This window comes from Diceros bicornis, chromosome 5 (genome assembly GCF_020826845.1).
Source record: "Diceros bicornis minor isolate mBicDic1 chromosome 5, mDicBic1.mat.cur, whole genome shotgun sequence".
Lineage (NCBI taxonomy): Eukaryota > Metazoa > Chordata > Mammalia > Perissodactyla > Rhinocerotidae > Diceros > Diceros bicornis.
The window spans coordinates 45,355,215-45,364,340 of record NC_080744.1 but is presented as its reverse complement, the minus strand read 5'-3'; the positions used below and the strand labels follow the sequence as shown (position 1 = coordinate 45,364,340).

At 41.9% G+C, this 9,126-nt stretch overlaps 1 protein-coding gene across 5 annotated transcripts in view; it reads left to right on the top strand.

The window, feature by feature from the left end:
• The first annotated feature begins 1,152 nt into the window (after positions 1 to 1,152).
• CEP152 (centrosomal protein 152) overlaps positions 1,153 to 9,126 on the top strand; it is an 86,023-nt gene continuing 78,049 nt past the window's right edge. For 2 of the 5 annotated variants that reach the window (XM_058541529.1, XM_058541526.1), the window contains exons 1-2: positions 1,153 to 1,250; positions 6,809 to 6,902. In XM_058541529.1, coding sequence (XP_058397512.1) covers positions 6,816 to 6,902 — 87 coding nt within the window. In that variant the 5' untranslated portion in view covers positions 1,153 to 1,250; positions 6,809 to 6,815. The other 3 variants (XM_058541531.1, XM_058541530.1, XM_058541527.1) reach the window with 2 other exon arrangements.

Below are 9,126 nucleotides of genomic sequence, written 5' to 3'. Positions count from 1 at the left end.
GCTTTGGGGGAAAAAATAAATAAATAAGATTAAAAAAGGCTGGGTAGGTGGAGAAGTAAGGTAGGGCAATGAAACAGCTCCAGCAAAACAAAAGCACTCTGGGAACCATAGGCAGCTCAGCCAGTGATTTCACTCCTCTATTACTGTGGATTGAGTACCTATTATGTGCCAGACCATTATGCTGGTTGATGGGGTTACAAGTGTCAGTGTAGACATCACAGGGGTGGGATGGTGAAGTAGCAAAGGAAAACTAGCCAGATGATGCAGAGCCTTGAACAACCATTTTACTCCATACTAGTATATATAGGAAAGGGTTAAAAGAATAAGTGAACCTGCTGCTACCAACTCCTTCATACTCACTGGAGCCCTTTAACCATGAAAGGTAGCTACAGTAATGGGCTTACTGCAGACTGGGCAGGGCTGTCTTAAAGGACAGGTTAACAGAGACCTAAGTGACAAGAACAATCACACTGGAGGAAATTCAAGTAGTGGATAAACACGTGAGAAAATGTGCCACCTCATCAGTAATTAAAGAAACACAAGTTCAAACAAGTTGGGACCTAGTAAGCAAGAAGACAAAGTAAAAGAACATCTAAGGCTGTTTGAGTGATGGGGAAGCAGGCACTTGAGAGAATCAGGACAAAGGCAAAAACCTGCAAGGTAAGAGTTCAGTGGGGAAACAGGGATTCTGTGTGCCGCAGCCGAAAACGGGGATTAGGAGTGGAAAGCGCGGGGGGCACGAGTCACCGCACCAGTCGCCCGCGTCGGGCGGTGAGGAAAGGGGCAAGGCTGTTCAAGCAAGACAGGTTCATCCTCGCCTAAGGCAGGAGGCCAGGCGCTTGGGCGTCTCCAGGCAACCGATAATCCCGCCCTCCCCAGAGTGACTCCTTTTCGTAATTGGCTCACGAATCCACCAATGGGAGCACAGAAGGAGCTTCCCGCCACCTCTGGCGCCCGCTTTCAAACAACCGTACATTTGCAACTGCAGGAGGACTTCTCAACCAAACTTGAGAAAGGCGGAGACTTCCGCCTCCACGCCCCGCCCCGAGCCAGCATGGCCCCGCCCACCGGGCCAGCTTCTAGCCGGCGATTGAAGGAAGCGGCTGCTCCTCAAAGGCCTCAGGGCTCCGTGGGTTCGGTTGTGACTAGGAAGGAGCTAGCGGATTAAAGCCAGGGTAAGGGGGTTTGCTACAGGTTGGTCTTCGGCCGGGGCTAGGGTTTCCCCGCGGTGACAGCATCCGTGGCCTCCGGTGAGTTTTGCTTCGCGGCTGGGCTTGAGGCTGGGGTTGGAGGAGGTGCAGGGTCCTCGGGATTCTGGCTGAGGTCTTACGGAGATCTGACCCGCCCCCTCCCCAAATCCCGCGGTGGTGGACTGCCCGCGGGTTGCGAGGCTCAGCCTCGGACTTTGAAGTGTCATCGAGACCCCAAGATCCTACGTAGAAGCGACGTCTGGGAAGACCTCCTCGCTTCCTCCAGGCTGCTGGGGTAGCCCTGAGACCCAACCCTGGTGACCCCGGCTTGGTCACCCTGGCGCCGCGTCTGGCTCACAGTGGGTGCTCTGTACACGTGTGTTGACCGAGTGCCTGTGACGCTGGCAGCCAAAGCCAGCAGCCCCAGGCATCCCGGGTTCCGTGCAGCTTCGGTCTCGCGGTACCTCTTTGTTGTGCCGTAGTTGACGCCAGACGCCGTTCCTCGGTAAGGCCATTGATTTATTCATTCTTTCAGCCTGTGGGTGCCTACTCGCTGCATCCTCTGGGCGCTCTGAATCGACCTAAGTTGCCGTCTTGAGCACTGATCACAGGTTACTGTCATCATTTGTTTATATGTCTATTTTCTTTCCCTCCACCAAGTCCTGTTAAACTTTGTAATCTTGAACAGTGCTTGATAAATAATTGTTGAATGAATGAAAAGGCCTCATAAACCTGGTATTGCAAGTCTAAAATAGACTAGTGTGCTCTGGCTATTTCCATTCTAGAAGGGAAGCGAGCATGTAAGCAAGTAAGTAGAATTTCCTAACTCCTAGGGCACTTATAACCCCCCTTTGTGGCCTTTAACCTTTTCTATCTTACAGTCATGAACTTGAGTCTGATTTAAGCTGAATTTTGCCATATCCTTAACAATGTGTGACAGTTTATATGCACTCCCTGGATATTGAATGCACTCAACTAAATAACAGAGGCTGAAATTGAAGCCATAAGAAAAGTAGAAGAAATATAGTCTGAAAGTGCAAAAGAGTGACTAATTCCATGGGGGAGCAGGATTGGTAGGGCATCTTGAAGGAGGGGGCATTTTCATGCCAGAAGAGGTTGCATTATTTGAAGTAAGGTTTCCCGTAGGCTGCGCATTCACCTTTTCTCAGATACACTGGATGCTCTTTGTTCCTTTAACTTCTTTTGTAGCTGGTAGACTCCTGTTCACCAATAATGTCATAATAATAACAAAACTAAAATGTATTGATTGGTACATAGTGCTAAGCACGTTTTGTGCATTATTTTGTGAATCCTCATAACCCATCTTTGAGATAGGTACTACTTTTACCCTCATTTTATTAGCGAAGAGATGGAAACAGTTTACTCAAGATTGCACTGCTGATAAATAGAAGAACCAGAATTGAGGCCAGGTGGTCTGAATGAGAGCCCTCATTCTTAACCCACTTACAGCTGTACTGTGTCCTTTAGGATCTGTTTGTAATCTAAAGTCTTTTCTTTCTGTGAAACTTCTCTTAGCCTTCCTTTCTTCTTAGGCAAAGTTATTTGTGCTCTGTACTTTCTTCTATTACAGAATTTATTAGACTGTGTCATTGTAACTATTAATTTATATGATTGTTTCCTTATAAGGGACTGGAAGATCCTGATGGCTGGTACCATGTCTTAGATACATTTAGGATACAACCCGGGATACAACCCGGGACACAGGTGTTCAGTAGAATTTTATTGAAATAATAAATCTGAATAAGGCAACATGAATGTATCATATTCATTCAGCAGGTATTTGTTGTGTGCCTACCATGTGTAAAGGATGGGGGAGATACATTTTAATTCTGCCTTCAGGGTGCTTTTAGGCTAATAGATGAGGCAAAAACAATGCTACTTTTGCTTTTTAATGTTTTGACCAACTAAAAACCCATTGGTCTTCGCATTGCAAGGAGGGCAGAGAAAACATAACGAGGGACAACAAAATGAGTACAGAGACTGAGCCCTTCCAATCTGAGTGTAACTGAGGAGAACATAGTCTTGTTAATAGGTTCAGAAATGGTTGTCTACCTAGGAAGAAAGTATTAACCAGCTTGCTATTAAAAAAAAAAGCATACCGTACACTTATTCTGCATCTTGATTTTTTTTTTTTTTTTTTTGTGAGGAGATCAGCCCTGAGCTAACATCCGCCAATCCTCCTTTTTTTTTTGCTGAGGAAGACGGCCCTGGGCTAACATCGGTGCCCATCTTCCTCCACTTTATATGGGACGCCGCCACAGCATGGCTTACCAAGCAGTGCGTCGGTGCGCGCCCGGGATCCGAACCAGCGAACCCCGGGCCGCCGCAGCGGAGCGCGCGCACTTAACCGCTTGCGCCACCGGGCTGGCCCCTGCATCTTGATTTTTTAATGATCAGTCAATAAATATAGAAATATTTCATTATCTTTATTAGTGGCATAGTATTGCCAAATTTATTCAGAAGCACTTTTACTAGGGCAAATGTTCTTTTTCAATATGCATATTAATATTGATAGTTTTCAAGATGGTTTTCGTAGTTCATACTTTCACCAATAATTCATGAGGATGTCTGTTTCTTACAAAATAACCACCACTAGGTGTTACCAAGTGTTTTTTTTTTTCAATTTAGTGGTTGAAAATCATATTTCATTGTTTAAATGACACTTTGAATTCTTCATGAGCTTAAGCATCTTTTCAAGTTAATTGAGCATTTACGTTCCTTTTTTTAAATCAATTGTCATGTTAGTTGCCCATTTTAAATTGGGTTGTTTGTCTTTTTCATTTCTTTGTGAGAATTGTGTATTGGGACTTTGTCATGTGTTTTGCAAATATTTTTGTTGTTATTTATCATTACTATTTTATCTTTTGACTTTGTTAGTGATGTATTTTTCCATACATAATATTTGATTTATTAATGATGTCTTTTGCCAAATACAAATTTTATTTTTTTGTAGTTAAATTTCTGTCAAGGTTTTCCTTTATGGCTTCTGGGTTAACTGCCTCATTTTTTTTCTAGAGCACTCTCTTGTATTGTTCTGAATATTAGAGTAAAGTCTCTGATAGTGGTGGTAATTAGTAGTGATTAATAAGTTGAAGAAAAGCATTAGCTTTTATTTTAAATTTTAGTTAAAATACTAATTACCTTTTTACTCTTCCCCAACACCCCCCCCAACCCCCGCCCCGGCCCTGACCACAGTAAGTTATCAAATTTCCCTTTATGCATAAAGTAGTTTCTTAAGGTCTCTGGTAGTTTGCATTTCTCAGAAGGAAAACTTATTTGTACCTTTTCTTCCTCGGTGGAGAGAAATTTTGGTCTTTTCAGATATTTTCAGATTTCTTCTTTAATGACATAGTTTGGATTTAAAATGCCATTCAAGAAAAGATACAGTTCAGTCTTTTACATTCTCTTCACTTAAAAATGAAAATACCTTGTAGAATTCATTATTCTTTATCTGAGAAAAAGTAGCTCTTTATTTAAAATAGCTGTATTTAGCAATAGGCTCTTGTAAATCTTAATGTTCTTTTTCCATATTCAACAGGAATTGATGGCAGGTTAGTGAAGGATTGGAGGAAAAAACCCCTCTCTTCTTTTATCTAATAAAGAAGAAATTAACCCAAATTCCATATTTTGGCTTTACCTATAAAATGCAGGAAGAAGTAGAGAATACTATAAGAATCAGAAACAGGAAAGATTATTTCTGCCTGGCGAATTCAGGGATGTCTTTAAGGTCTACCTTAATCTCATTTCTTTTAAGGAACCAGGATTTAAATGGCGAGTGTTTCCATTATTTATAGATTCTGTAGACTTGATGTTCACTTGTGGTAGTGAAAAAAAACCCCAGAGACATGATCATGTGTGAATGTTTTTCCCTCACCATTTCAGATGTATTGTAGGCTCTTGACCATATTCGGATCTCCATCTTAAGCTGTTATACAAGAGGGTTCTTGTAGCTGTTGGGTGGAAACAAGGTTTAGAATCCCGAGGCTTATGTATTTTCCCTCTCAGTGAAAGAGCGCACACGTCCCTTCCTCCTTTTAGCCCTGGCACGGGAATAGGAAGGAGCAGGTCTGGTCTAAGAGGCGGGGGCTGGAAGGCTCCACATTGATGTGAGGCATTTGAGTTGATAAAGTTGAAAGGGATGGGCCGAGCATAGGCGCCAGAGAGGGAGGGATACAGAAGGTGGACTGCAAATTAGAGTTTGGCCAAGAAACATAACCCAGTCCTTGAAAAACAAACAACAACTCGGCATATGGGGATTTTCAGCATTGAAAGTCATATGTATGTTAATCGGTAATACCATATTTCATCTATTCTAAAGTGCACATTTTCTGTTCACATTTAACGTCTACAAAGTCAGCCTGCATTTTAAAATTAATGATGTCAGCCACATAATTTAATTGGCCACATCTTTTTCTTAGCGGTACAAGCAGAACTGTGTCGTACAGTCAAGGGCCCTCTGGATCTGATGAAGTGGAATATCTTTTGCTACAGAGCTGTTGGCTTACATAAAAGTTTGGGATCCTAGTTCTCAGCTGTTAACAGGAGGGAGCTAAGTTCTTTAGGGTAAAACGTGTTTGGATTGCTGGGTCTATGCTTCTTATTTCACTTCCAATTTAATGACGTTTTAGAGCCTGAAAAGTGTAGTGAATGAGTTGTGGCTCAGGCTCACATCAAAGGGCATTTCATTGGCATGCACCAGAGCGGACTGAATGGAGGGCAGTATTAGGCTGGGTAATTGATGACGCCTGCCTGTTTTTTGTTGGGATTGTTCAAAGCTTTGAAATTCTGGGTAGTTTCTGTGTAGTGTCAGGATCCCTAAGTATAACTCAAATCACCAGCAGGCTTTTGACCGTAAGTACTTGAAAACCCATCTCCTGCTGCTGCTTCTGCCACAGCAGTTACCATTCTCCAGGGAACTCTTGCTGTTGCTTTTGGAATTGGAGCTCCACGGTGGTACAGCTTCACAGCCTTCACTTCTGTATTTCCTGAGTAGTTTTTGCTAGACCCTGATTTTATCAAGCTTAAGAGCAGGACATTTAACACTTATATTTTTGTTGGGTGTTATATGGAGTTTATCAGATTGTAAATGGTTTTTGGGTAGCGATCATTAACTCAGGCTTCAGTGGCTCTCTTTTTATAAAACATGACATTTGGATTTGTGATATTCAAAGGATGAAGCAAATTGTGGAGAATACTGCCTGTGCCATATTTAATAATAAATTAGAAAATTTGAGTTATTCTTAAAATTTTTATGTTTTGGTACATTTCTAGTTTATTATTATTATCTTTTTTTGTGTGGACAAAAATCTAAGTAAGTTACACTTTCCAGACTGCTAGGAAGGTCTAGTCATAGGTTTATTAGCTGTTTGCATTTTTCCTTTTCTGTGAATTGCTGTCATATAGCTATTTTCTGTGAATCATAATTAATTTGTAAGAACTCTCTTTATATTTGGAATACTAGCCATCTGTCATACATAAGTTACATATATCTTCTCCCCAGCTGCTGTTGTGTTTCTGTGTATGATACCTCTTGTGTAGTTTGGTCTGGGGAGCTTTTATGGGATATTTAGAAACCAAACATCTTTCTTTTCCCACAGGAGGACCATGTCATTAGACTTTGGCAGTGTGGCACTGCAGACACAAAACGAAGATGAAGAATATGACAAAGAAGATTATGAAAGGGAGAAAGAGGTAAGTTACTCAGAAAAAAGACTCTAAACCCAAACTTAATTTTATTTCCTGATCAAAATTGTATCATCTTTTGTCATTTTGAAGGAATTTATAATTCTTTTTTTTTTAAAACATGTTTTCTACTCTTTTTCCTTTTATAATTTTATTTATCCCCCCAAAGCCCCAGTAGATAGTTGTACATCATAGCTGCACATCCTTCTAGTTGCTGTATGTGGGACACGGCCTCAGCATGGCCAGAGAAGTGGTGCGTCGGTGCACGCCCGGGATCCGAACCCAGGCCACCAGCAGCGGAGTGCACGCACTTAACCGCTAAGCCACAGGGCCGGCCCGGTATAATTCTTTTTTTTTAAGTCCCTAAAACCTGATCAGCATTTGTGCTTGTAAAAGATGGATGAGTGGAATGCTTCCTTTTTTGAGACAAGAATAAAATACGGCTGTGAATGATGGCATCAGGTGAATGGTTAGATTCTTTAAGATCTTTTCATTGAGAAGGTAGTGGTTGGCTTTGGAGGCAGAGGTCTAGTTTCCAGTTGCTTGGAACATTGCCTGGAACAAGTCCAGCAAGGTTCTTTTCTTCGGGTAGCTTATATCCTAGTGGAGGCAGACAATAAACAAGTAAACGAATGAAGTAATTTGAGTGAGTGATAATTTAGTACTGATAAATGATAAGGGAACAAAATAGGGTGATACTAAAGCAACTGTAGGGAACTGGTGAGGGAAGATCTCTTGGAGGAGGAAATGCTTGAGCTAAGACTTGACTCGTGAGAAGGAGCAGCTGTGCAGAAGCCTGAGGAGGAATATTCTAGGCCAAGACACCAATGAGTGTAAAGCCCAGGAGTCAGGGAGAGACCCTGTGTGTCTGCGGGATAACCAGAAGGCCGTGGTGCTGGGATTGTGTGAGCAAGGGGTGAGCGGTGGAGATAGGGTGAAGAGGAGCCCTGAGGCTGGATCATGGTATGTCGTGGTAAGATGTTTGTGTTTTATTCTAGGAGCAATGGGAAGCCAGTGGAGGATTTTAAGCAGGAAAGTGATATCTGATCATATTTTTGAAAGATCTTTCTGAATGTTTCTTACTGAAGAAGAAAAAGAGTAAGAGGAGGAGATCATATTTTATATATATAAAGTGTGTAACAGAATTCTTGGCATATAGTAACTGTTCAGTAAATGGTGGCAATAGGAATAGTAGCAGTTGGTGGAAGTCAATTTACTTATGATTGTTTTAAGTTTGAGTCAAATTTCTTGATTGGCTATGATAACAAGCTTATTTTGTACTGAGGCTATGCTTGATATGACCCATTTTTTAATATGTAAGATAATCCTTTTTAATTGTTACTGTGGACCATTAGTGTTAACAGGAAGCAAGGAATAGGGTCAGTTGCCCATGCGGCTGGCAGTGGAGTGAGGGTAGAGACAGAAAACTGGCAGCTTGGTGGATTTTATTCATAGACACGTATTGTTTGGTTGCACAGTGTTTTTAAAAAATTGAATCTATATTTAAAGATTGATTCTTGTAACAATCCAGAGTTTCTGGCTTGTCTTGAAATGTCCTAAGTCCTGGCCACACGTGGCCTGTGTCTGTGCATGGCAGCAGGCGGGCTGGAGCTGAGCGGTGGCTCCCCCTTCCCAGCAGGCCGCGGTCCCCACCTCTCACACAGACGTGGGCTTCTGTATGTACTTGGACCCCCAGCTTCATTGCTCTTGTAAACTCTCTGCCAGGTCGTTGAGGGCACTGGAGTTTGTGACCCTGACCAGGGTTTCTGGATTTTGACGGAGTCCTTCACAGCAATTGTTGTGGCAAGGAGGGGGATGAGGATTTTCTGTTACTTTGTGAACTCACAGCATGAAGTTTTCATGACGCCGATGGCTTTGGATAGTTCACTGGAATTTAGCTACTGGGATTCTTGAAAGAATCAGTTTAAGTAATTACCATAGTAGACTTTAAAGAAGAAGAAAAAATAATCTGACAGGTGATTTTTCATTGGAGAAGATGTTAGAGAGATGGGTAGGGTAATAGAGCAAACTTACTGTCAGGTGTATTGTGTGGTGAAAGTTTTAAATGGGGTGTTAGTTAAGGAGGCAATTAATTCTAGATAATATAGGAAATAGCTATTGGGATCATTTTTTGATAGATTATGTGCTGGGGTAGGGAATTTACAGAGGAAAAGGAGCTCTTAAGAGGTGAAGTATCTAAGAGTGTTTCTAGCAGAGTGGAAGAAAAGAATAT